The sequence below is a fragment of the Balaenoptera ricei genome, chromosome 6 (assembly GCF_028023285.1).
Source record: "Balaenoptera ricei isolate mBalRic1 chromosome 6, mBalRic1.hap2, whole genome shotgun sequence".
NCBI classification, from domain to species: domain Eukaryota; kingdom Metazoa; phylum Chordata; class Mammalia; order Artiodactyla; family Balaenopteridae; genus Balaenoptera; species Balaenoptera ricei.
This window is the reverse complement of record NC_082644.1, coordinates 86,190,252-86,215,176: the sequence shown is the minus strand read 5'-3', so window position 1 is coordinate 86,215,176 and position 24,925 is coordinate 86,190,252. Positions and strand designations below refer to the sequence as shown.

The 24,925-nt window shown below is 53.7% G+C and overlaps 5 protein-coding genes across 14 annotated transcripts in view; 3 read left to right on the top strand and 2 right to left on the bottom strand.

Moving 5' to 3' along the window:
• Nucleotides 1-2,302: 2,302 nt before the first annotated feature.
• RGP1 (RGP1 homolog, RAB6A GEF complex partner 1) lies at nt 2,303-8,203 on the bottom strand. Of its 4 annotated transcripts, none has more exons than XM_059925046.1 (9): nt 8,034-8,203; nt 7,341-7,475; nt 6,829-6,965; nt 6,459-6,542; nt 6,208-6,357; nt 5,793-5,939; nt 5,453-5,580; nt 5,056-5,245; nt 2,303-4,550 (listed from the first exon to the last, which is right to left on the bottom strand). In XM_059925046.1, the coding sequence occupies exons 2-9, from the start codon at nt 7,454-7,456 to the stop codon at nt 4,327-4,329; spliced, it is 1,176 nt and encodes a 391-aa protein (XP_059781029.1). In that variant the 5' UTR covers nt 7,457-7,475; nt 8,034-8,203; the 3' UTR covers nt 2,303-4,326. The 4 variants fall into 4 exon arrangements, with proteins under 4 accessions (XP_059781029.1, XP_059781030.1, XP_059781028.1 ...); XM_059925047.1 differs by lacking the exon at nt 8,034-8,203 and adding an exon at nt 7,721-7,935; XM_059925045.1 differs by lacking the exon at nt 8,034-8,203 and adding an exon at nt 7,824-7,935.
• On the top strand, nt 2,843-4,203 carry MSMP (microseminoprotein, prostate associated). Its single transcript, XM_059925057.1, has 3 exons — nt 2,843-3,256; nt 3,440-3,548; nt 3,922-4,203. Exons 1-3 carry the CDS (start codon nt 3,127-3,129, stop codon nt 4,100-4,102), a joined length of 420 nt encoding a protein of 139 aa, XP_059781040.1. The 5' UTR covers nt 2,843-3,126; the 3' UTR covers nt 4,103-4,203.
• A 53-nt stretch (nt 8,204-8,256) lies between the features above and the next one.
• Nucleotides 8,257-19,139, top strand: GBA2 (glucosylceramidase beta 2). Of its 3 annotated transcripts, XM_059925039.1 has the most exons (18): nt 8,456-8,879; nt 11,963-12,054; nt 12,349-12,464; nt 14,303-14,521; nt 14,828-15,067; nt 15,293-15,395; nt 15,552-15,705; nt 15,796-15,921; nt 16,121-16,293; nt 16,572-16,676; nt 16,886-16,993; nt 17,094-17,245; nt 17,368-17,474; nt 17,622-17,764; nt 17,844-17,959; nt 18,059-18,250; nt 18,360-18,414; nt 18,544-18,671. In XM_059925039.1, the coding sequence occupies exons 1-18, from the start codon at nt 8,545-8,547 to the stop codon at nt 18,573-18,575; spliced, it is 2,568 nt and encodes an 855-aa protein (XP_059781022.1). In that variant the 5' UTR covers nt 8,456-8,544; the 3' UTR covers nt 18,576-18,671. The 3 variants fall into 3 exon arrangements, with proteins under 3 accessions (XP_059781023.1, XP_059781022.1, XP_059781025.1); XM_059925040.1 differs by lacking the exon at nt 18,360-18,414 and having other exon boundaries at nt 8,257-8,879; nt 18,544-19,139; XM_059925042.1 differs by lacking the exons at nt 8,456-8,879; nt 18,360-18,414 and having other exon boundaries at nt 11,966-12,054; nt 14,833-15,067; nt 18,544-19,139.
• On the bottom strand, nt 19,003-23,296 carry CREB3 (cAMP responsive element binding protein 3). 4 transcript variants are annotated; one of them, XM_059925051.1, is made up of 10 exons: nt 23,023-23,296; nt 22,678-22,815; nt 22,425-22,572; nt 22,281-22,348; nt 22,075-22,173; nt 20,762-20,868; nt 20,583-20,651; nt 19,852-19,936; nt 19,670-19,754; nt 19,003-19,591 (listed from the first exon to the last, which is right to left on the bottom strand). In XM_059925051.1, exons 2-10 carry the CDS (start codon nt 22,813-22,815, stop codon nt 19,275-19,277), a joined length of 1,116 nt encoding a protein of 371 aa, XP_059781034.1. In that variant the 5' UTR covers nt 23,023-23,296; the 3' UTR covers nt 19,003-19,274. The 4 variants fall into 4 exon arrangements, with proteins under 4 accessions (XP_059781034.1, XP_059781033.1, XP_059781032.1 ...); XM_059925050.1 differs by having other exon boundaries at nt 23,027-23,296; XM_059925049.1 differs by lacking the exon at nt 23,023-23,296 and adding an exon at nt 22,911-23,015.
• Nucleotides 23,163-24,925, top strand: part of TLN1 (talin 1) — a 31,813-nt gene continuing 30,050 nt past the window's right edge. For both annotated transcript variants that reach the window (XM_059925030.1, XM_059925029.1), the window contains exon 1: nt 23,163-23,514. The gene's annotated coding sequence lies outside the window, so the exon portion shown is untranslated. The remainder of the gene's footprint in view (nt 23,515-24,925) is intronic.

Genomic DNA, 24,925 nt, shown 5'->3' with positions numbered 1-24,925 from the left:
CTCTCCCTCGGCTCCAGTGTTCCCCTGGGGACTCGCCCGCCTCCCCGGGCAGTCACAAGCTCTGCGGGTCGGTGGGTGTCTGTTAGGTGCTTCGTGCCTGGGCGAAACCCAGACCCGGACCCCTCGGGGCCCTCCCCTCAACTCTCTCGGGCGCTTCCACGACCCTCCCCGGGCTCCCCACGCCGGCCCAGCTGCTCCTCGGGGCTCCAGCCCCCAGACCTCCCCGCCGCCGCTGCCAGCCCTTCCTATCCTATCCGGCGGGGGTCGGCGGTGACTCACCGAAGGGCCAGCGGCTGGGGGGTCGGAATGCGCTCACTTCCTCCCCGCGCGCACCTGCCCGGAGCTGTTGGAGCGCCGCCCAGCCGAGCCTCCGGCGGATGTTTTTCTGTCCCCGCGTGGGCAGCGCTCGCCAGCCGCCCCCTCCCGGCCCAAGAGCCAGCCGCCGCGCCCCCCACCAACTGGCATCGCGGAGTTGAGCCCTGACCACAGAACCCCCAGCCCCCAACACACGCGGCAACCACAAGCGTGGCCTCTGGCCCCGAGAAGCTAGGCAGATGCACACGCGAGCGCGCACACCAGCAGGCGTGCAAGAAGCGGGTTCAACCAACACCTCCCCGCCGCCCTCTCCCCCAACCAACTTATGGGAAAGGGCTCCTGGCTCCGCCCCAGCCTTTCTTTCCAGAAGCCCACTACTCCTGCCCCTATATGCCTACCTCATCTTCATTACAGGCGGCTCTCACCTCTCCTGTCCCATGACCTCACACACGCCAATCCCCATCAGGCCCCTTCTGCCTACAGCATGGCCACCACCACCACCTTCAAGCTCCCTAGCTCCCCCCCTTGTGTCCGCCCCCTATTGGTTTGGCTCCAGGATGCAGGAGCAGAAGGTAGTCTATGGTCCAAACATCAAGGGTGCCAGCTGGTGCCCCACAAAGGCACCAGCAGGGCTATAGACCACTGACAAGACTTCTGGGCCCTTCTATTAGTCAGGCCTTCTAATCCACCTGCTCCGGCGCAGAGCAATCCAAGACCATGCCTCCCACACGCCAGCCTACATCAGGGCACCTTGCTCCTCTGTGAGTTTTCTTTTTTTCTCTTGGTGCTCCTCTGAAATGGAAAGGATATCAGACCTGACTAGGGTGAAGGTGCGGTGCAGTCCGCATCTCCAGCCACTTAAGCTGTCTTCTTGGAAAAAAACAGATAGGGAGTTTGGGGTAGACTGGCGAAGTTGTTTCTGAATGGTGAGGAGGTGAGAGGCAGGGTAGCCCTCTAGAAAAGTCAGCCAGAAGTAGTTGGATCTGAACCACTGAGTGGCAGGGAGTGGGAGTCTTGGGGTAAATGGAACTAGAGACTTAAAAGGAAAAATAGAATAAATGCCAAAGTGATTGGGCCCTGTGGGTAGGAGGGGAATAGCTGGAACAGGGGTCTTTTAAGTGTGAAAAAGTGAAAGAAATCCAGCTTGATTGGGGCAATTAGTACGAATGAGATGGCCAGCATTAGACTGGTCAGAAAGGAGAACCTGAGAGTTCACTTGAGTGGGGATGGGAGGAAGTGGATCAGAATCCTTACCAGAAAAAGCAGGAGTCCTAAAGTTAGCTGGAAGGATGGAGAAAGGATACCTCTTCCCAGGGTAGAAGTGAGGGTAATGACCTAGGAAAAGTAGGCTTATTAGCAACACTGTTTCTCAAAGCAGACATTTAGAATTTCAAGGATACAGGAACCAAAAGCAAAATGTTGCTGGAGGCAGGTTTTGAAGGTGGTAGGGATGACAAGAAGCATAAGTGTGAAAGGGGCAGAAGTCTGTGCCAGGAGATAGCAGCCCCAGCAGAAGCTTTCAGCTGTGCACACAGAGCTGCTCACCATCATTCAAAGAAAGGAACGTCTAGCACCAGCCACAGTAGTTACTCTTTTCGGAGGGCTATGTGCCAGGGACAGTACTAGGAGCATTACACGCATTATCTCATTTCATCCTCTTGACAACCCTATGAGTTGATATTGCTATCCCAATTTATAGATAAGAAAACAGGTTTAGAGAGGTGAACTAACTTGCCCAATGTCACACAGCTCTTAAGTAGAATCAGGATCTAAATCCAGAGTCTGACTCTATAACCTATACTCTTAATCACCCATCTTTAGGTTCTCCAGAACCTGCAGGAGACCCAAAAAAGGATGTCAGAGGACAAGTTCCTAAATTCTCATTCCATAATGTACAGGAGATAAGAGGGGTATCTCTGTGAAACTGGAGTGACCCATACCATTAGGGCATTTAGAGATGTTCTTCTTTGAAAGAACCATCCCCAGACATGGGGAGAACCTTTATTTGCACTATGTTTGGGGGTGATGAACAATGGATAATCTCTGGGATGCCTGTAAAAAAGAGACACCTGCCCCCCAGCCCCCCAGCCCTAACCTCTGAGGGGCAGCCATATCTCTAGGATACTGCAGGGAGACCCTGCCCTAGGGTCTGAGAGAAACATTCTCCACTCCAGGTGCCTGTTCGCTCTCCTGGAGCCTCTGGCTGTCGCACCCTACTGCATCTCCTCGGTTTGGCTGGGGCACAGGATTAGCCATCCCCAGGAAATGCCTCCCTCCGGTCCAGGCAGGGATCCCAGCATACACACCCCTGGAGTGTGTGAGTGAGTGAGTGTGTGTGTGTGTGTGTGTGTGTGTGTGTGTGTGTTACAGGGCGGGGGGGAGATGGTGGAATGCTTCCTCTCCAGGCCAGGGAAGAGTTCTGGAGACCACCTGGGGGCCCTCACCCCTCCCACCTCCTTGCTGGGGAAGTGCCCAGTCCAGTGCCCCTTCCATGGCCACCTCCCTCCCCCTAGCTGTGTGGGGCATGAATCAGCTCTCACAGCTTGTTAAAGCTAGACCTCTTGTTTTCATGCCCTCACCTCAGGAAACAGAGTTACAGCTTTTCCAGCTCTACTCAGCAGGGGGCCAGGGTCCTCACTTTATAAACATCCCCAAGCCTGTGAGAGGGCACGGAGATGGTGCGAGACAGGAGCCCAGGGGAGAAAGACAGAAACTAAGACTCGAGGAGAGAAACAAAGAAAAGCCAAGGAGACAAGACCAGAGCAGCCTGAACAGAAGCCAAGAACGGTCCGAAAAGGCCGTACTGCAGGAATGGCCTTATGGATGCTCTGGGCTGGACAGGCTAAGGGGACCCTGGGCGGCTGGGGGATCACCTGCTTGGTGATATCTCTGCTCCTCCAGCACCCAGGAGTCCACAGCAAGTGCTACTTCCAAGCTCAAGGTAAAGCTGGGTGAGGCGTTAAGGAAGGACAGGAGCAGAGGGCACTGGGAGGAAGGGGGCTCAGGGGTGATCCTGTCAGAAGACCCAGACCCCCCGAGCTGGGAAACAGGAGAGGGTAAACGCGGGGGCGGCAGCACTTACTCCCTCCGCTCTAGCACACTAACATTTCCTGCTCTTCCCTAGCGCCCTGCCACCATGAAGGGAAATATTTCACCCTGGGCGAGTCTTGGCTCCGCAAGGACTGTTTCCACTGCACCTGTCTGCATCCCGTCGGTGTGGGCTGCTGTGACACGTGAGTGACCACTGAGGGCCAGAGAGAATGGCTCTGATGTGAGTGACTAAGAGATGGCCAGGGCATGACTAGATTGCTGCGGTGTGAGAATGAACAAAGTAGCAGTATGAAGCTGGCCGAACCTGAAGGTACCAACAAAAATGTGAGAGAGAAGGCTTCAGGCTACAAAGTAAGGGGAGTTGGGGTGGATCTGGAGGGAAAATATTCCTGCTATGAAACGAAAAAAATCCATATATGGCAGGCAAGAGCTCGGTTAGGGGGGACAGGGGCACTGGGGGAAGATATGGGAGGAATGCTGGGAGGGGGGATGCGAGACAGGGATAAAGGCGGACCTTCACTGTCCTGACTCCTGCCCCGTCCTTTGGTTCCCCAGGTCCCAGCATCCTATCGACTTCCCCGCTGGGTGTGAGGTACGTCAGGAGGCAGGAACGTGCCAGTTCTCCCTGGTGCAAAAATCTGACCCTCAGCTGCCCTGCAAAGGGGGAGGGCCCGACCCAGAGTGGGGCTCAGCTAACACTCCTATTCCTGCGGCTCCTGCTCCCCACTCCAGCTAAACTCAACTGACCGCCCTTTTGCTGACTGCCCACTGCCGCTGCCACTTCCAGGGAAACCACTAGCAGCTGCCGATTTATTCTGAATAAATAAATTAATGCTACAGCCGAAAGCCTGCCTCTCATTATCTGTGCCACTGGACCCCAGGTGGAAAAAATGGGTCCTACTAGAGTCCAGGTGCTGAGTTCTCAGGATCCTGAAGAAAGTAGTGCCACATGGGCCAGTTTCAGATGGTTATGGTACTGGTGCTGGGGCCTGGGGCCGCATATGAGGCCAGGGTAGGGCTTGTAGGCAGCACCTTGATGGGGAGGTCCCAGCTGAAGGTGTCCACGGGCACTTGCTCAGGCCCTGTCCAGGTGACAGGCTCGGGCTGTTCCATGGGAGGTAGAAGCACCAAACCTGGTTCTCGGGATGTTACAAATTCAAAATGCAAACGCCACTTCAGGGATACTGTGGGAAAAAAGATAAAGGTAGAAGCATTAGAAGCCAGAAGTAAAACCCAATGACAGGATGTGGTTAGCAAATGAGAAAAAAAAACATCCCTGTATTCAGGAAGAGCGGGGAGGTGTGGGGCAGGGAGCTAGGATTGAGAGTTTGGCTGAAGAAATCTAGTGTGTAAACTGGAACCGTGACAGTAAGGACAACAGCATCAACTACCTAATAACCCAAGTGTGGGACAGTCAAGACTTGGTAGCTTGAAGTAAATGCAATGGCGAGTCAGAGATCAGTGCATCACAGGGTCCCAGTGGGTAGGGGGAGTGAAGATGTGCAAAGCTGTTAAGAATTTAGGGGTCAGTGCACCCAGGAAACAGGTTGAAGGTCTGAGAAAGTGTTGAGGGTCAGAGGCTGGATGTGAGTATGTCTGGGAGTTTGTTAGGAATCAGGATTCATTATACGCTACCTAAGCGCAGCATCTTACTGTGCCCCCCACCCCTGGTAATAGTCAGGGTCTCACCAACGGCTGTGCAGAAGCCTGGTGTGGAGCTGAGAGGGATGGGGAGGGAGAAGCTCGTTCTGGTTGTATGTAGGCAGGACTCCTGGTGCCAGGCATGAGTGACATGAGACACAGAGGGGGCACCCCCTGCCCCGCGGCGCCGCTGGTACTCAGGCTGCACACGCTCCTCCGTCTGTAAGCTCACTGAAAACTGGGAGCAAGAAGAGAAGTGCATGTTGGCAGGCGCTGGGATGTGCTGACTCTGGGTGGGAGGGCAGCCCAACCTCACGCTGTTTTACCAGAGGGACCCTGGCTGACCTCACTGCCCATTTCTACCTGCCACCCCTCTTTATGCAGGCCCTCTCTTTCCACCCTAGACCTTCAGACCCAGTTCCCCCAAAGTCCTCTCCTTTCTCACCTGCAAACAAGCTACAGTTCCTTCCCCTAAGTTTAAGGTCCCCACCACGTCCTCGCCAAGTCTGTATACAGATTTGAAGATGCCAAATGTCCCAACTTTTCCTCGGCCATCACTGATGTTGTACAGATCTGGGGAGAATGGGACACAGTAAGCCTGGGGTCCACACTGGGGAACGTCTAGGGCTGGAAGCCAGAGGCCAAAAGGTGGGGCTTTTCCTTTAGAATCTGGGGTGAGGTATCACTGGATCCTCAGGAGAATGTGGCAGTTAGGAGACTCCGTCTCTGAGACAGGAATACTATGAGGGGAGGATGGGGTGCGTCAACTGTGAAGGGCTTCTCACGGAGGCTGCGGCAGGATGTGGCAGCCATGAGGCGCTCCCCAGCCAGCTCAGCGAGCCATGAGTCCTTCTTGCCACATTCACCCTCTTCCAAGAATGGACTGGATGGGGCTACTGCCTCCTCCTGGGGAAAGCGGACATCTTGAAGGCCTGGAGAGAAAATGAGTGGAGAAGTGGTGGGAGAGAACAGAGAGAAGAGTAGTGGTTAGGGTTTTAGACTCCAATCTGAGAGGGCTGTAGGTAAGGTGTGCCACGGCTGAGGTACACATCTCACCTATGCTCCAGAACCTTCTCTCCCCAACCCCCTCACACCTTCACTAAGACCAGGAAGCTTCCCTCCAGCCCCTCTCACAAACCCTCTAAGGATCATTTTGGTGAGGCTCTTCTCCAGCCCTTCCCTCCAGGAACCCTTACTTACCAGTCAGCACAAGAACCCTCAGAGGGACCCTGAGTAAAGTGATGGGTGAGTTGACACGCTGGCAGCCAATGGTCAGTTTGTAGACATACTTGACTGACTGACCCCGAAAGGAGGGTGGTCCCTCTATAGGCAGCACTTCGCTGTAGGAGTCTGGTTGGGAGGTAGTAGTCAGGGCAGCCAGAAGCAGCCAGAGAGGTCCTCCCTCCAGGAGCCTTAGAAGGCAATCGAGGGGTCAGGGGGCAGTCACTCACATGATTTCGACTCTCCAGGGTCTAGCCTCAGGTCACAGAATAGGATTTTTGGTGGAGTGGAAAGGATACACTGACCCCTCTCACCTAGAAAAGATAAGACTGCAACTTAATAACCCCATTGTCTAGTACTGGAGAAAGCTAGCACAGCAAGTGGGGGCAGTAAGCACTGCCAACAGAGGGCAACCCAAACCAAGCCACTCCTCTTTTCTCGTGAGATAGGAACAGTTTTACGCCACCAAAGCAATAATTACACTCTCCCACATCCCCAGTGCGACAGAGACTATAATGACCCACCAGAACAATCTGACAATTTCACCCTTGGGTAACAGTGATTCCATCCCCCTCCAAAGGCAAATGCCCCATCACTAACCTCGGTGTGGTAGAAAGACAGTCTGGCTCTCAGGCTGGACATCTGGCTGACTGGAGTCAGGGGGAGGCAGTGCTACTCGACTCTCACTGGCATGGAACTGGCAGTGGATTTGGGCACTGGCCCATGCCAGAGCCTCACTGTGGGAGGAGGAAAAGAGGACATCAGAGGGCAGTTCCTGACCTCACAAATGCTCCCCCAAACTCCCTACCACACTGAGAAGACCAACACCGTGAGGCGGCTGTCCTCTGGATCAGAGAATCCAGAACCCCAAAGAGAAACCATTAAACAAAGAAAAGTATACTGGGTAAAAGGGGGAGTGGGGGAGGAGAGAGGAAAGGAAAGTGGAGGGCTATGTCACCCACATCTTCTGTTAAATAGCCTTTCCTACAATGAGAGCACAATGAGCAAGAAGGTGGTGCTGTAGTCACAGGACAACCTGAGCTCTGGCTCAGCACTATAGATACCAGGCTTCCTTCCAGAAGGACCACCTTCTTCAGTACCAGCATCCCCACCTGGATGCAGAAGTGGCCGTGGGGGGCAGGGGGTTGGTGACGGTCACCACACACTCCAGCGCCTCCCCTGCCAGAAACACAGGACCTCTGCTCAGCTCTGCTACCACTTCAATCATGGCAGCTCCGGAATCGGATCTAGAAGGAAACAAGGGGTATCAGAGGTCAGTACCACGGCCCGGGGGGGTGTCTCAGGTGAGCTTGGGGGTGAAGACCCGGGGAATGGGCGTTCAGCACCAGGGTGTCAGAGGGAAGCGCCCAGACTTGGGATGTGGGAAGGCGGAAGGGAGGTATGGCGGCAGCTGACTCGGCACTGCGGAGGGAGAGGGAGTCGCTCTGGATCCCAGCCCCCCGCCCCTCTCAGCGCCGAATATTCCCCCTACCCCGCCGGGACCCCCCAGGCCGCCTCCGCCCCCTTCCCTCGAGGTTCCACGTCCCAGCCCAGGGCCGCGGCCGCCCGGCATCTCGCGCCCCTAGCCCGGACACCTCGCACGGTCAAAACTGGGGGCTCGGTGCACCGAGGCCCTCGGTCGCCCGCCCCTCCGGGCCGGGACCTTAGTGCGTGGCTGCGGCCGCGGCAGAGGCGGGACTTCCCTCGGCCCCCCACACCTCTTCCCCCTCGGAGCCCCTTCCGGCCGGAAGCGTCCGGCCGGCAGGGCCGGAAGGGGCTCGAGTGGTCCCGCCGCCCTGGGTCACCTTCCCACGGCCTGGCACCCGGGTGCGAGCGCCGTCCCGGACACTGGCCGGCGGGACCCGGCGCCCACCCCTGGGGGGGCCTGGTGCCACGGCCCAGGGACTGGGCCGGGGCTTCCGCGAGCTCCCAGGCCGGCCCCGGGGGCGGTGCCTGGCGGGCTGGTCCCGGGGGCTCCTCCCCTCTCCGCGGGCCCAGTCGCCCTTTGGCAGGGCCAGCTAATCACCGCGGCCCAATGACGTCGAGGCCCGATCCTTCCCGCCCAGGACCCAGAGAGACGACCGAGGGGGAGACCGTGGCGGCTTTATTGCTGTCGCCGCCACCGCAGCAGCAGCAACAGTTACCCGGCGCCACGGAGACACCAGCTCACCTCAGCTTTCCCCAGAGGCCGGCCCTCCGAGAGAACACCTAACAATAATCCGCGCCCACATCTGGGCTTGGCTGGCCAGATACTTTGTACCAGAAAGCTCGGGAACCGAGACCACCGAGGTCGTGGGGACCCAGAATCCAGGGAATATGAGAACCGGAGTCCCAGCCTCGGAACAGACCAGCTGTGCCAAAGGGGATCCACAGGCTTATTGCCCTGAAAATACTGGAGGCACTGAGGCTGTGCAGGTTACAGACTGCCAGAACCCTGAGGACAGTCAACCCCAGAATGAGCAGGGCTACAGCAATCCGCAGGACTTTGGGCAGCTGATGGCTTCCTATGAGGGTAAAGCCAAGGGCTACCAGGTGCCTCCCTTTGGCTGGCGCATCTGCCTGGCTCACGAGTTTGCAGAGAAGAGGAAACCCTTTAATGCCAACAATGTCTCACTAAGCAACCTAATGAAGCATTTGGGTATGGGCTTGAGGTGAGTAGATCCCATTGCCTAGACTACCTTATACCTCACTTTGTTCCAGCAGAGGCAGGAAAGGGTGAGAAAGTAGGTGGATACCTTGTCCTAGTCAGGTGGCCCCCATTCCCAACATAATTCTTAAGCCCATGGTTTTGGAGGGGGAGACCAGGTCACATCTCTTTGCAACCCCCTTCCTTCCAGTACCTTGTCTTTTTAGCAAGAAAGAGCAGGAGCGTTTGCGCCTTGTAGTCATTTGGGCTCCCTCTCACATGCACCCTCTCTTCCAGAGTTTGTTCTTTGGGGTTAGCTATACTTTGTGACAGGTAGGAAGGGATACTCTGGCAGCTGTGGTACTGATACAGTGTTGTTTTCTGGGGAGGGGGCGGGATTCTTAGCCCCAGATTCTCCTGAGCAGCTGGAGTATTCATTGAACCTTTTTTAGGCACAGCATTTAATAGTCCCAACACCCATCAGCTTCTTTCCTCAAGCTTTGGCTCCAGGGAGAGGAGAGAGCGATAAGAGGTGCTGTTCACTCTATTCCGGAATAGACGGCCCGTTATATAAAAAGCAAAGACCTTTGACCAGAGAGGCACTGCCTTAGGTGTCCCCAGAGCTTAGTAATAATCTTCCAGAGCATTTCCTGGTCTCCCCCCACACAAGGCTGGCAGACACTCCAAGAGCTTATCCTGGGCTGTAGAACTCCTCCAGATCCCTCCAGATCCCCACTGAGTTCAAAGACTAGTGATGGGGCCAAGACCTATTAACAGGAACAGGTGGATGTGAGAACAGAAAGCATCACCCAGAGGTCATCCTGAGTCAGTCCACACAGTAAACACAGAGCTGGGGAGGGAGGCTTAAAGTTCGGGAAACGCAGCCCTGGCAACCTCTTAAATAGGGGCTCCTTCTCTTCTGCAGTCAGTGCTCTGGGGCTGGGGTGGGGAGCCCATGTACCTAACCCAAGCCCTAGGCAGTGGGAAGGGCCTGTCGCTGCCTGGGTATCTGACTCCTTTGCCAGTTCCCCTGGGTGGCCTGTACCAGACAAAAATAATCCCTCCAGGCTGCTTCTGAAATTGACCCAGCCTAGTTTTGACCCCCAAAGGCTTTGGGTCAAAATAGGATCTAGGGCTGGGGTACTGAGAGCAGCACATTGGGGTGCATGTGGTGGGGACATTGAGGTCAAGAGCCCATCTGTAGGCATCCTAGCCCCCCAGTCCCTAAGTATGAGCCGAATCACAGAGGCCTGAAGCTGTCTGTGCTCAGCTCCCTGGACTTGGCTCTGCATCCCAGGACAGGGTGGGGATCACTGACACAGGGGTTTTGGAATGAGATGAAGTCCTGCATTGAGGAGAAAGCAGGGGTGAGACAAGGAAGAATTCTGAATGATTATTCTTAAGTGGGGGCTGAAATAATGGAAAAGGCCAAATAGGTCAGGAATGGCCAGCAGCTAAGTTGAGTGAGAGAAAGGTGGGCTCTGAGAGGGAGCTGAACTGGGGGTAGGTACTGTGGTCAGGAGCTCCAGCAAGACAGAGTTCTCTTGGCCTTAGAGCGGTAAGAACTCAATTTTGGTTGCTCTCCCTTTCAGCCAGAATCCATTCATTCAGTAAATATGTATTGAGTGCTTGTTCTGCGCCTGATACTCCTTTGTTCTGCCTATCTTCATATCTTGCATTTCTCCCTCACTGCCCTAATCCGCGCTGTGCCCTCCCTCCCTTCACCAATCCTTTGTGGCCTCTAGTTTCAAAGTCCAGTTTCCTCTAAGCTGGCAAAGAAGATCTGCCTTCCCATCATCCCATCCTTCGTCTTCCCTCCCTCTCCTCTCACCCCCAGAATGTACCCTCCCTGTTCTTTAGTCAGATTTTCCCTCCCCTTGCTCCTGTCCCTGTTCATTTCTCTTATGCCCCATTGTCTGTACATACGTTCTTTGTAAATTCAGCAAATAGTTACTGAATGCAGACCATGTGCCCTGCCCTGTGCTTGAAGCTGTGGGTAATAATCAACTAGTCTGTCACTGTCCCTTTCCCCAAGAAACTTAAAAGTATGTCAGACTCACATGAGGAACACTAAAATAACAGGACAGTGTCTGATTGGGAGTTGAGACAGTGCATGCATGGATATTCCACTTTGTGGCTTTCCTATCTACTGTGCCATTTACCCTTCCAACCATTCCTTGAGGTAGGAAGGGCAAGAGGTATCCCCATTTTGTAGATGAGGAAACTAAGCCTCAGCAGGGTTACCCAATTACATGGTTACAAGTGGTGTGCTTGAACAATGTGTATAAACTAGCTGGTGAGGGAGAAGAGTGGAATTGGGAGAGAGTTTGGCAGGGCAGGGGTTGCTTAACGAGGACCCACTCTGAATGGGAATTTGTACGAAGGAAGATTAGAAAATAGACTGAGAGAGATGTCAAAGCCTTGAATCCCAAACAGAATCATTTGCCTATTGGATACAGAGCTGTGATAAGACCAGGAAAATGTTGGGGTTTTTAGAAGGCTTTACTGGGATATTATGAGAGAGCAAAATTAGAAAGCTTACAGTTTAAATGCTGAACTTAAAAGAAAAAGAAAAAAAAAAAGAGAAAAAGACTTAAAAGGAAATGCCCCAAAATGTAAACACTGGTTGTATATGGGTGGGATTTTTTTCACCTTCCACCTAGTGCATTCTCCAGATTTTCACCTTTCATAATCAGGAAGAAAAATCATCATTTTAAAAAGAAGAAAGTTATCACAGCAGCCTATGCCTGTATGTGGGGTGGGAGTGATTATAAATCAGGAAACCATAACTGGCCCTTTCAGCACCTCAGACGAAAGTTCCTGGAGTAAATTAAAGCAGTGGTGGTGGAGTTAGTGGTGTGGAAAGATCAGAAAGCTCCTTCTAAGGAGACTAGAGAGGAGAAACAAAGACAGTCTCATACTGTGACCTGGGGTGACTGGGAAGATGAGAGGACCTTGAATTGTAGAGATGTTGAGAGTAGGAGAGGTTTGGAAGTGAAGGCAATGGGTTCTCGGGACATTTAATGGGAAGTCACAGCTGGGTGTCCAAAGAGAGGCCGGTGACTGCCGCCCGCCGCCCCTCCACTCACACTGCCCCTTGCTCCTTAGGTACTTGCAGTGGTGGTACCGGAAGACCCAGGTGGAGAAGAAGACACCTTTCATCGACCTCATCAACTCTGTGCCCCTGAGACAGATCTATGGTGAGCCTCACTCCAGCTCCCCCCAGTCAGAGAGGGCCCAGCGTCCAGGCCTACTGCAGAGCTAGGCAGAGGCTTTCAGCTTATTTAAGTTGCACTGACCCATCCCCTAGGGTTTTTTCCCCAGCTTTATTGAGATATAACTGACCTATAACATTGTGTAAGTTTAAAATGTACAATGTGTCGATTTGATATCCCCATGGTGTTTAGAGGAACCCACCTTTATAGTCTAGAAAGTGAGAAATGGGCTCGTTTTCCTCTCCCATGCCCCACTAACCATCCTGATTCTTTCTCTAGGTTGTCCCTTGGGTGGCATTGGGGGAGGCACTATCACCCGAGGCTGGAGAGGCCAGTTCTGTCGTTGGCAGCTTAATCCTGGAATGTACCAGCACCAAACAGTCATTGCTGATCAAGTAAGAGCCAGGAGGTGGAGGAGAGGTCCAGGCAGTACTTCCCAGGCCAGGAAGGGTCTCTTCGCTAGTGTAGGATGTGGCAATTAGAGATGTACATGATTCAGTCCAGTAAGTACTTTCAGGATGCTTTCCGTGTGCCCAGCCCTGTGCTAGGATGTACTATAGGAACGAGACACTCAGAGCACACGTTCCCTGAAAGAAAAAAGGTACCCCTGTGCCCTTCATTTTTCTAGTAAATGCCTCCTACCTACTTCGCTGCCCCAGTTCCACTAGCTGAGCCAGAACCCAGCCACAGAGAGTCAGAGAATTCCAGGATCACTTAACCTGGTTGAAAGATCAGAAGGGAAAACAAACCAGCAGTCTACAAATGCACAGGAAGACAGGATGCACAGAGCGCCCACTGCTCGCCCTGATTTGCCAGGCTTCAGCCAGAGGCCAGCTTCTCTGCTGGTGGTCACTCCTCTGGAGGTCTCTCTGGCTGGGGGCCTGGGAAGCCCCTCTCCCAGGCATAGGTCTCCAGACTTCTTCCCTCTTCTGAAGCTTCATTTCTTTTCCCTGTGTTCCTTCATCAAGGAGTGATGAAGGCCTTTGATTGCCAGAGGCATGTGGTCTACCTTTCATCATATCTCTCTAGTGCCCTCCCATGTTGAGTTGTCCACCAAGTTCCTACTTCCTGTCTGAGGGAGGCCTCCAGCTTTCAGCTTACCTTCAAAGGAGAAATGACTAGCAGACCTTGAGTCCTGTTAATGATAGTGCCCTTCCTAGTTCAGGTTTACCAGCCTTGCCCAATGCCCCAAGGGTCCTCTGTGGCTCATCCCTGAGGTATCCCGGGGGAATGTCTTCCAACCTTGTGACTCTTTCGTATAATATTTAATATTTAAAGACAGTCCTACAAGGGAAGTACCATTATTAGGCCCATTTTACACATGAGGAAACTAAGATGCAAAGAGATTTAGTAGCCTGCCCAAGGTCACATGGTTGGTAAATGGAAGCACAGGGATTCAGAACCAGTTTTCTCTGCGGTTAAAAGCCCGTGGTCTTAACCATTACCTACTATTCCAACAACATAAAAGAATTATTTGATATATACATTATAGATAACAGGCATATAAACATTAAAGATATGAGGCATACTTTGAACCAAGGAAGAGATATTAATCCCTCATAGCCCTCCCTTCCAGGGGAGTCAGGGAGTCAGAATGTGAGCACATTATAACATGCTAGACTAGAGGGGTAGGGGGACACGCAGGAGAACGACTCACTGCTTGAGGAGAGGAGAGGGCATTTGTCCTAGGCCTTGAAGGATGAGGGGTTTTACCAAATGGAGAATGAACATGAGCAAAAGCGTGGAGGAGGAAATGTAGTGTTCTCAAGGAACAGTATTTGATATGAGCAGAATATAAGGGCTCGAACAGGTAATGAGTCTGATGGGCGGGGAGAGGCCACATCAAGAAGGGTCTTGAAAGCCAGGTAGATTTTAGCCTGAGGGCCACGGGGAGTCACTGAAACATTGTAAACACAGACTAACATATCTTGATTTCTCTGTAAGAAAGATCAGTCTGAAATCCAAATGAGAAGAGGCAGAGGGTAAAAGCAGAGATGGTGAGGGCCTGGCTTAGGGCACTAAGACCGCAGTAGTGAGAAGGGAGCTAGATGGGGGAGGCACGACTCGGTGGTTACCCCGAGCTTGGGGGGAAGGCCTGGGGGATGAGTGAGGCTGCGGTGCATTGGTCGCCACTGCGGGCTCTGGCAGGGCAGGAGCTACTCTGAGGAGAGGGAGACTTGTTTGAGGTACCTGTGGGTTACCCCGTTCCAGCCCATGTACCTTCTTGGTTTAGTTCACAGTGTGTTTGCGCCGGAAAGGGCAGACTGTGTACCAGCAAGTCCTGTCTGTGGAGCGCCCGAGTGTCCTGCACAGCTGGAACTGGGGCCTGTGTGGGTACTTTGCATTCTACCACGCCCTCTATCCCCGAGCCTGGACTGTCTATCAGCTTCCTGGCCAAAATGTCACCCTCACCTGCCGCCAGATCACACCCATCTTGCCCCATGACTACCAGGTGAGGCTCCCCTTCTGTGTTTCCTCCATTGCTCTCCCTTCCCCAGGATCTGTCTCTCCTGGAAGTTCCATGACCTATGCAAGAGGGGGTGGAGAGTGAACATCATGCTGGTTTCCCAGGACCACCGCCCAATTGGTCTTCTGTCTCCTGGCAGACAGCCTGCCAGGCAATATGGGGAGATGCAAGTGGAAGACAGAGTATATTGCTGGGTATTTGAGTCAGATCCTCGGTGCCAAGGACTGATCCTGGGGAGTGGGGCCAGAAGGGATACGCTGGGACCATCTGAGTCTGATCTTCTGCTCCCAGGACAGCAGCCTGCCTGTAGGAGTCTTTGTGTGGGATGTGGAAAATGAAGGGGATGAAGCCCTGGATGTGTCCATCATGTTCTCCATGCGGAATGGACTGGGGGGTGAAGACGATGCCCCAGGGGGGTTGTGGAATGAGCCCTTCTGTCTGGAGCGTGATGGGGAGACTGTACAGGGGCTGCTTCTGCATCATCCAACCCCTCCAAATCCCTACACGATGGCTGTGGCTGCACGACTCACGGTATGGAGGAGCCTGCCCCATACCATAGCCTCTGAACCCCTACTCTCAGCCTGGCCCGAGCCCACCCCCCATGCCACCATGGTCTCTTCACTTCCTCAACTCCTGAGTCCCACCCTCACCACCCTAGCCTCTGGAACTTGGAGGCGGGAATATATTCAGGAGAGTTAGTCAGGCGCCGGCATACCTGTGGAGTTTCTCCTCACAGAGTCTTTGGCCCTTTAACAGGCAGATACCATGGTAACCCACCTCACAGCCTTTGACCCTGACAGCGCTGGGCAGCAGGTGTGGCAGGATCTACTTCAGGATGGACAGCTGGACTCCCTTGCTGGTGATGGGGGTTCTGACAGGGAGGTGGTGGGAAGAGGTTGTCCCTGCCTTGGGAGCAGGGGCGGGAGGCCTGGTAATAAGCAGGCTTTATTCCCATGTTAGGGACCCCTGCGGCTGAAGGGGGTGCCTGTGCTGATTCATCTTGCGCTTCTCTCAGGCCAAAGCCTCCCCTCGCAGAAAGGAGTAGGCATCGCTGGGGCTGTGTGTGTTATGGGCAAGCTGCCACCTCGAGGCCAGCGCCGCTTGGAGTTCTCACTGGCTTGGGACATGCCCAGAATCATGTTTGGAGCAAAGGGCCAGGTCTACTACAGGTGATGGGAATGAGAGAGCACACGGTCCATGGTGCTGGGGCTCTGAGCTGGAGCCCACACCCTCATCCCTCCCCTTTCTCTCCACCGCAGGCGGTACACAAGGTTCTTTGGCCCAGATGGTGACGCAGCACCCACCCTTAGCCACTATGCACTGTGCCGATATGCAGACTGGGAAGAGAGGATCTCGGCTTGGCAGAGTCCGGTATTGGATGACAGGTGCCAATGGGGCCCATCTCTTGCCTTTCTCCCAGGCACTCACACCTCAACTGGGACTCCTTGATTCAGTCTCCACCCACCAAAGTCAGCAGAGTTGGGCTGGGATTCACTTGGGACCCCTACTCTGCTGAACCCCAGAATCCGTCCTTTCCTGGGAGGTCCACACTCATTAGACCATTCCCTCCTCCTGACTCCCCAGATCCTTGCCTGCCTGGTACAAATCTGCGCTGTTCAATGAACTATACTTCCTGGCTGATGGGGGCACAGTATGGCTGGAAGTTCCTGAGGACTGCCTACGAGAGGAGCCGGTGGAGAGCATGTGTCAGCTCCGCCCCCTCCTACGAGAGTATGGTCGATTCGGCTACCTTGAAGGTATGGGCTGCTGGTGCGCGCAGTATGGCAGGCCATATCCATGAGGCCAGTTGGTGCCCTGCCCCCAGGCGGGATGATGGGTTTTGCCTATCCCAGGGTACTGGTTGGGATGAGGGGGAGGTTTTGCCTATCCCAGGGTGCTGGTTGGGATGAGGGGGTAAGTGCCAGGTATGGAGTGTGACGGTGCCCCACCCCCAATGCTAGAGGAGCAGCTAGGCAGGGCAATATGAAGGAGCAGCAGGAATCCTGGCAACAGTGTGTCTCCCTCATTCCTCCAGGCCAGGAATATCGCATGTACAACACATATGATGTCCACTTTTACGCTTCCTTTGCCCTCGTCATGCTCTGGCCCAAACTCGAGCTCAGCCTGCAGTATGACATGGGTGAGGGTCCCTTTTGTGCCTCTTCTGCCCTCTTAGCTCCCCACGCCCCTGAACCTTTGTGGTCCCTCACACTGTCTCTTCCACCCAAACATAATGTGGATCCTGCTTATTGGTTCCCCTCTGGAATCACACACACACAGTTCTGTGCCCTACCCCAAGCCTACCCATTCCCTGCCCCGCCGCCCCCGCTTGTGTATCTGCTCCCCCAGCTCTGGCCACTCTCAGGGAGGACCCGGCACAGCAACGGTACCTGATGAGTGGGATAATAGCACCTGTGAAAAGGAGGAACGTCGTGCCTCATGATGTTGGGGATCCAGGTAAAAGTCCCTCCACCACAAGTGAGCTTCTCTTCCTCAATTTTTGCACCCTCTACCCTACCCTGCAGTGCAGATGAACCAGGTTTTCTCCCCTCCCCAGATGACGAGCCATGGCTCCGGGTCAATGCATATGTGGTCCATGATACTGCGGACTGGAAGGACCTGAACCTGAAGTTTGTGCTGCAGGTTTATCGGGACTATTACCTGACGGGTGACCACTGCTTCCTGAGGGACATGTGGCCTGTGTGTCTGGTAAGGGATGCATGTGCAGTGGTCATGCCAGGGGCATGCTGCCTGGTGTTTGGGGAGAGCCCAGCTGGCTACTGTTGTCTTTTCTTAGCATCTAGGTCTTCAGTATCTTGGTCCCTCTCTAGGCCGTGATGGAGTCTGAAATGAAGTTTGACAAGGACCAAGATGGACTCATTGAGAATGGAGGCTATGCAGACCAAACCTATGATGGATGGGTCACCACAGGCCCCAGGTTGGGGGGTAGGGATTTCCAGGGGCCTGAGGTGGGGAACTGGGCATCAAGAGATTGTGGGCTTAAGGAAGAGTGACTGCCTATTATTTGTACATGGGAGTGGCTAGAGCTGCCAGGCTAATTCCCTGAACCTGTGTCTCTGATCAGTGCTTACTGTGGAGGACTGTGGCTGGCAGCTGTGGCTGTGATGGTCAAGATGGCTGCTCTGTGTGGGGCACAGGAGGTCCAGGATAAATTTTCTTCCATCCTTAGCCGGGGCCAAGAAGCCTATGAGAGACTGCTGTGGAATGGTGAGTTGGGGGACCCTAAGGAATCTTAAGGAAGCTCTGGGGAGGCAAGGAGCCTTACTTTGTCCTTCCCCTCCTCCAGGCCGCTATTACAACTATGACTGCAGCTCTCAGCCTCAGTCCCATAGCATCATGTCTGACCAGTGTGCTGGCCAGTGGTTCCTGAGGGCCAGTGGCCTAGGAGAAGGAGACAGTGAGGTGAGAGACTAGGAGGAGGAACCGGAGAGAAAGGTAAGGGTTTTTCCTGGAGGTGGGAACCAAGTTTAAGAGACTGTGTTTCTTCCCTTGCCCCACTAGGTATTTCCTACCCCACATGTGGTCCGTGCTCTCCAAACTATCTTTGAGTTCAATGTCCAGGGCTTTGCAGGAGGGGCCATGGGGGCTGTGAATGGAATGCAGCCCCACGGTGTTCCTGACAGATCCAGTGTCCAGTCTGATGAAGTCTGGGTGGGTGTGGTCTACGGGCTGGCAGCCACCATGATCCAAGAGGTAACTCACTCCCTTCCCCATCTCTCTGCCATCTGTACCTTGGCCTAGCAAACTTCCTCAGCCATCAAACTTCTGTACAGCCTAATTCAATGTCATCTTATCCATCCAGAGAGCCTCCCCCTTTTTCCTGGCATGCATTCTATCTCCTGCCTTCAGGCCTGCCTGTGAGTCAAGTTTATCTCCCCCACTGGCTGGGAACTCCCTGAGGGCACAGACCCTATTCTCTCCGTCTGTCCAGCTGAAATAGCTACTCAGGGGTTGCCAAGTTATATGACTGCCATGTCTCCATACAGGGCCTGACTTGGGAGGGCTTCCGGACAGCTGAAGGCTGCTACCGTACTGTGTGGGAGCGCCTGGGCCTGGCCTTCCAGACGCCGGAGGCGTACTGCCAGCAGCAGGTGTTCCGCTCGCTGGCCTACATGCGGCCGCTGAGCATCTGGGCCATGCAGCTGGCCCTGCAGCAGCAGCAGCAGCAGCAGCATAAAAAGGCCCCTGGGCCAATCGCCAAACAGGACACGGGACTAAGCACCAGGCCCAAACTTGGACCAAAGGAAGCCGTGGCAAACCCAAGCCCAGAGTGCGCCTCGTGAACTGTGGAAGGAGGTGCTAACAGCCCAGCCTTCAGCCTGGCCCTCCCTCCTCCTCCACACCCGCCCCCACTCTCCTGCAGCCCTGAGCCACCAGGACAATCATGCCCTCCCTTCTCCCCACCCAACCGCGCCAGTAAAGAGGGGTTGAGGGTGACCCATGCATCAGAATCACTTATTTATTTCTTTCTTCACCCTACCCCCTCACTGCATGAAGTGTTCAAGGAGGTCAGTTGATTCCCCCAGGCCCATTCATGGGGTGACAGACATACTTGGGTACAAATAAAAGACCCAGAAAGCCAGTAAGTGTGGTGTGTTTGAGTCCTCAGGCCTCCTGACAGGGCACCAGGACCTGAGGCGAGCCTCCTCCCGCCCCTTTTCCTCTGAACACAGACTGGGGGCAGCAGACCATGACTGAGGCCCCCACATCCTCACACCTAGCCTGAATATCTGCCCAGCAAGATAACAGACGTGGAGCTGTGGGTAGAGAGCCATCCTCCCTCACTTGTGAGATTTGCATGCAGGGGAGAGATGGGACCCGGGCAGGAGGACGTTGAGAAACTGTCAGGCAGTGGCGACCTCAGGGGAGGCTGTGCGCTAGGAGCTTGAGGCATGTGATAGAAGAGGCAGCAAGAATTGCTAGGAGCCTGGAGCTCATGGTCCAAGCTGTCCTCTGGTACCTCTGACTGCAGGGCAGGCAGCTCCAGCTGGGGAGGGTCCTCGCTGGGGAGGGCACGAAGCTGGCGGGACAACACTGAGGAGACAAATGCTGTTCAGGGCAGGCCGGGCTTCTCCCCTAGTCCTTCCTTAATGGTATCCTCAAGGCTCTCACCTCCATGCTCAGCTGGCAGGCTCCCCCTTGTGTCCGACGAGTACATCACAGGTACGAAAAGGAGACAGAAAGAGAACAGCAGGACCTAGAACACAGGAGAAAAGAGATGAAGAAGGGCTTTGCATTGCACCCCTATCCCTGCCACCTGAGAAGAGAATCTCTCCTTCCATCACCATCCTCACCAAGACACAGGTGCTGCCGCTGCTGGCTTTGTTTGCTGTCTGAATCATGATGGCCTGGAGTCTCCTCAACTGATCCAAAAGGGACCTAGAGGAAGAGAGGGGACAGACAGCAGCCCCTGGCCTGGCACCCTGACATACAACAAAACCCTCCTGTTAAGTTCATCCCCTCCATCTGTGCACTGGATCCTCTCTTACTTTTGGACCTATTTTTGCAAGTGATCTCTTCCTCTCTCTGCACAAAATGCCTGACCTCACTAAAACAAACATACACGTCTCCGCCCGGATTTAAACTCCTTTTGCAAACCCCTTCAGTGGTTCTACACTGCCTGATCAGCTCTGCACACAATCCTCACCAGGGATTATACGTTCTCTACCTTCCAGCCCAACTCACCCGTGTTAGGGTTCCAGCCAGACTGGACTATGCTGTGTTCTCTCTGCCTAGAATGCTCCCCACACCTCCACCCCAGAATCCTATCTGCTATCAAATGCCATCCACCACATGAGGTCTTTCTTATTCCCTCCTTTCTCCTTCTTGATACTTATCCATAGTTACTTGTAAATTTATTCCCCGCTACTATGAGCTTCTTAGAATCAGAGACCCACTAAAGGCCAAGCACCAGACCTTACACGTGGGAGCTGCCTAGTTAGAAATCAAGTGTGGAGCAGGAGAAAGACTGAGACAGTATTAAATGGGAGGGATGAGAAAGGACTGATGTCGAAGAGCTGCTTACAGATTCTCTTCCTCCAGGAGCTGTACTTTGTTCTGTAGCTCCAGATTCTGGGCTGTGTATTTCAGGACCCTGGAGGAATAACAGGGATGTGGGGGCATGGCCTGTATCCTCCCTTCAAAAACCTAACACTTCCAATTACCTCTGTTCTCCCCACCTCCGAGTCCCGCTCCCTTTTATACCTGCTCTCTAAACGCCCCACATACACCTTCTTCTTCCTGCGGCTCTCCTGAGCAGACTTTTTGTTTCGAATCTTCCTCCGCACTCGTTTCAGAACTTGTTCCTCCATCTGAGAGAAGACAGGAAAAGGGGTATCATCCGAGGAACATTAGACCAAAGAGTTAGAAGGCAACTGAATTCGATCTTCCCAATGCGGAAATTCCTTCTACAGCTTCCCTGACCAACAGGCACTCTGCTTCTGTCTGAGTGCCTCCGAGGACCAGTTGTTAATGCCCTCACAAGCCAAACCACTGTAACAATTTTATTAACTAAAAAAAAAACTTCCTTATCGTGAGCCAACATCTGCCTCTATTATTTCTACCTATTGGACTTACCTAGCACCTGATCTCTGGGGCCATAATAGAACAAAGGTCTGTAGCTATTTCAAAGCACTTGACATTTCTTCAGAATTTAAAAAAAACTGGACAAAAAACTCGTCATCTTATCTACTCTTCTCAGGATGGACTGCATCCTCTTAATATCTGTCAAAGATCTGGGCTCAAAACTGGACACTAAGATGCTTTCTGGCCAGTAAAAAGGAGAGCAAGATGGTTACTGCCCTTCTAGCAGCAACGCTGTTAGATAACTGGTATCCGACGATACAGCTTCCAAACCCCATTCACTTTCTTAGTAGCCATGTCACACTATTGACTCAACCTGTACTTTTTTTTTTCGCAGCTTGTGGAATCTTAGTTCCCCAACCAGGGATTGAACCCTGGCCCTCGGCAGTGAAAGCACAGAGTCCTAACCACTGGACTGCCAGGGAATTCCCTCAATTTGTACTTTTAAGAACTTAAAATTCTTTTAACCTTTCTGTTAATGAACATTGATTTCATCACAGTATCACAATGCTGTGCATGTGAAGCCGCCACTCACTGCTTGAAAATCGGGATTTTACACTTATTCTTGTTATACTACTCAATCCAGCCTTGATGAACCCTAATACTTAATTCTACTATTCAGCTATAGGTAGATTAGCGCGAAACCAGTGAAATATAAGTGTCAGGGCCCCATGCTTGCACAGTACTTTCCAAATTCCTTTACTAATATTACCCTGATAACTTTGAATTCTTACTTAAAAAGAACACCAAAATTTGTACAAGCCCTACAAAACCACCATCTGCCCTTGCACCCAGCACACTAACTACATGCTCCAGCTTCCTAGTAACAGCAAATGTGCTAATCTCTCACCTCAGCTCTTTTTCAAGTTACTGATATAAAATTAACAGAACTGGCCTACTTGGGACTCACAACCCTCCTCCAATGGGAGTCTTACCTTAGTGAGAGGAAGCGTCCCAGGCAGGGTAAGCCCCTCCTTCTCCAAGAGCCTCTTCTCCTCCTCAGTCAGTATTAGCCTAGCAGTCTCCTGGGGTTCCTGAGAGATGGGCAGCAGAGTTGCAAAGGGATGTCAGAAAGGAATGGGGCATCCGGCCCCAATCCGTGCAATGCGGGAATAATCCTCCTGTAAATCAAGTCAAGTACCTGATCTGCCGGCTCCTCCACATGCAATGGAGTCATCTGAGCCCCCTCTTCTCCATATCTCTCATTATCTGCAAAAGGGAAAGTATGAATAGCCAGGCCCGTGAGTCCTCTCCTCCCCCAAAACTTCACTTATTTCAGACTTACCTAGATCTATGGAGACATGCTCCTGTGAGAGAGAATAGGTGTGATCATGGTGGACAAGACAGGGGTTAGAGTTGCTGAAAACGTTCAACGATGCTGGGGGACTCGGCAGGCAGCTCAGGAAATCCTCTACGTCCCAATTGCTCAGAGCCTGCACAGGGTTCAGATTAACAGGCTTTAACCTATCACCACCCACTGCCTCAGGGACACACCCCACAACCGGCCCCGGGCCTCCCCTACTCAGACCCCTACCCACCTCAAAAAGTGGCAGCTCCCAACCCAGCGGAGCCTCCAAGGCCTCATCGGGCGCCGCCCCCAAACCTCCGCTTTCCTCTAGCAGGAAGCCCAGCAGGTCATGGTCACCCGGGTCCAACGCCAGCTCCATATGAGACATCTACGGAAAAGATGTGCAGAAACGCCGGAGTTCACCCCTCCACCCGGCCCCAATCCCCAACCCTATGCGCGACCCGGACCGTCAGTCGACCCCACCTATAGGCTCCTCAGCGAGGTTTTCCTCCTAGCTGCTAGCAGGGTCTCTGAAAACGGACCCGCATCCCAGACTCGATTCCCCGCAACTTCCAACACAACACAAGTGACGCACCTACCCGAGAGGCATTCCGGGACTTGGAGTTTCCCCCGACGCGGAAGCGGCGTCGGTGCGCGCCACGTCCCGAGCGCTATGCAAATAGAGGGTACGTGCCTGCCGCCCCCTCACTCCCTGAGGGCGGGCATTCTGGGGAACCGCCCTCGCCTTCTCCCCGGGCTAGAAGAAGGAAGGATTAGAGCCTAAAAGGGAACTCCGGCGCAGTTCGGGCGCTTTCTCTGACTGCGCCGCACCCTCGCTTCCTGCCGGGGAGGGGCTGCCGGTAGTCGGCGGGCTCCCGAGCATCGAGAGCTGGAGCCAGAGCAGCTTCCTGCAGCCCCCGCGACCATAGAGCGCGGGCCCAGGGCGCCGCCCGCGGGTGGGGGACGTTCCCGGGACGGAAGTGGCCGAGTGAGTGTCGAAGAGAGGGCGAGGCCGGAGCCTGAGAGCCACCGGGAGGACGAGCGGGTTAGCGGACCAGCGGGCGGGGCACAGAGCCGGGCAGCGCAGGTAGGGAGGACCGGGCGAGCTGGGGCTTCAGGGTGGGGCTGCGAGGCCAGGTCCGGGAGGCGGGTGGGCGGGCGGGGCCGCTGACTCTTCTGCGTCTGTTTCGGGTCCTGTTGGAGAGGTCAGCGTCCAGTGTATCTCCGCTTGTGCTCGGAGTTAAATAGGCCGTTTTTCGGGAGCCAGGCCCTTCCTGGGAGCAGATAGGTTTGGGGGAGGGTGAGGAGTGGGTGGCAGTGTGGCGCAGGGCGGGGATCGGCTTTGAGGTTAGTTGATAGCGGGTGAGTAGGAACACATTGGGTGAGTTGCGGATTAGGTGGAGTTGGGTTTAGGAGTTAAGGTCAGCTTCTGGAGTTATAAAACTGGGGTTAAAATTTAGACTTATTAGTGTGAGTCAGGTGCGTTTTGTGTAGGTGAAGTTTGGATTAAGGGCATTATTTTGTTTTCTAGGATAGCCAACATAAGTCAAAGTTAGAGTTCAGGGTCAGGTTAAGGGTCACCAACAGGAACTAGGTTAGAAGTCCAGTTTTAGGGATTAGAGAAGGTTGGCATAGTCAGTATTAGGGATAAACAGGGAAGGGGTGAATCAGGAATCAAATGACAAATGAGCTTTAGGTTTAGGTGTCAAGATTTAGGGTTAAGGTCGGGATTTGGTGCTAAAGGTAAAAATTAGATCAAAATTAGGGATCAGGGATTGGATTCAGGTGTGTGCTAAGAAAGGGATGAGTGTCAAAGCCAGTACTGGGAATCAGGAGACAGATTAGGGTCAGGGTTAATGTTAGGAATTTCGGGCAGTTTTCGGTGTTGTAGATGAGGTCGGGGTGGTTGACCTCGGGCAGGTAAAATTTAAGAGATTGGCAGTAAGTAGATGCCCTTGTTTTGTGGGGAGGGCTCTTATGCCTGTGTAGTCACGGGGGCTTCTTTGGCCCAGAGAAATGACAAACTAATTTCAGGCAGGGGTTCTGGGCTTCAGCTAGGATTGCAAGCATCTGGGATTCCAGCTTCATTCTACTGTCTAAGCCTAGGGCTCTTGCTGTGACCACCACAGTTGAGGGGCAGGGGTTTCTGGACCATGTTGTTTACAAGATAGGAGGTGGGAAAGGGTTAGGGACTCAGGAGGTGTGCAAGGCTTAGTAACAAGTGGGGGACTGCCTAGGGGAGAAGGGATGGTGATTAAGGGGGAAGCAGACCAAGGAAACTGCTCCCATGGGAGAAGGGGATGGCTTAATCCTCTGAAAGTTCAGCCCTACTGCCTCCCTCTTCCCTCATTCCCTGGATATTAAGCCTTCCCCTCCAACTCTCCTCCCTGGCCCTGCATTTCACACCCTTCAGGCCTACCCACTTACAGAATACTTCCCTTGCCTTTAATGCTCCCATGTTGTTCACCTTACCATCCGTTCTCAGTGTGAATTCTGCC

Excerpts from the sequence above, each read along its gene's own strand:
- GBA2 (XM_059925040.1), top strand. The coding sequence starts at position 8,545 with ATGAGAACCGGAGTCCCAGCCTCGGAACAGACCAGCTGTGCCAAAGGG. Across the intron at positions 15,068-15,292 it reads CTGTGGCTGCACGACTCACG|GCAGATACCATGGTAACCCA; the intron begins GTATGGAGGAGC and ends GCCCTTTAACAG. Across the intron at positions 17,765-17,843 it reads TGAGAGACTGCTGTGGAATG|GCCGCTATTACAACTATGAC; the intron begins GTGAGTTGGGGG and ends CCCCTCCTCCAG.
- CREB3 (XM_059925051.1), bottom strand. The coding sequence starts at position 22,815 with ATGTCTCATATGGAGCTGGCGTTGGACCCGGGTGACCATGACCTGCTG. Across the intron at positions 20,652-20,761 it reads GTGGGGCGTTTAGAGAGCAG|GGTCCTGAAATACACAGCCC; the intron begins GTATAAAAGGGA and ends TTATTCCTCCAG. Across the intron at positions 19,755-19,851 it reads GCGGCAGCACCTGTGTCTTG|GTCCTGCTGTTCTCTTTCTG; the intron begins GTGAGGATGGTG and ends CCTGTGTTCTAG.
- MSMP (XM_059925057.1), top strand. The coding sequence starts at position 3,127 with ATGGCCTTATGGATGCTCTGGGCTGGACAGGCTAAGGGGACCCTGGGC. Across the intron at positions 3,257-3,439 it reads GTGCTACTTCCAAGCTCAAG|CGCCCTGCCACCATGAAGGG; the intron begins GTAAAGCTGGGT and ends GCTCTTCCCTAG. Across the intron at positions 3,549-3,921 it reads GGTGTGGGCTGCTGTGACAC|GTCCCAGCATCCTATCGACT; the intron begins GTGAGTGACCAC and ends TTGGTTCCCCAG.
- RGP1 (XM_059925046.1), bottom strand. The coding sequence starts at position 7,456 with ATGATTGAAGTGGTAGCAGAGCTGAGCAGAGGTCCTGTGTTTCTGGCA. Across the intron at positions 6,543-6,828 it reads TGTCTTTCTACCACACCGAG|GTGAGAGGGGTCAGTGTATC; the intron begins GTTAGTGATGGG and ends TATCTTTTCTAG. Across the intron at positions 4,551-5,055 it reads AGGCTTCTGCACAGCCGTTG|TATCCCTGAAGTGGCGTTTG; the intron begins GTGAGACCCTGA and ends TTTTTCCCACAG.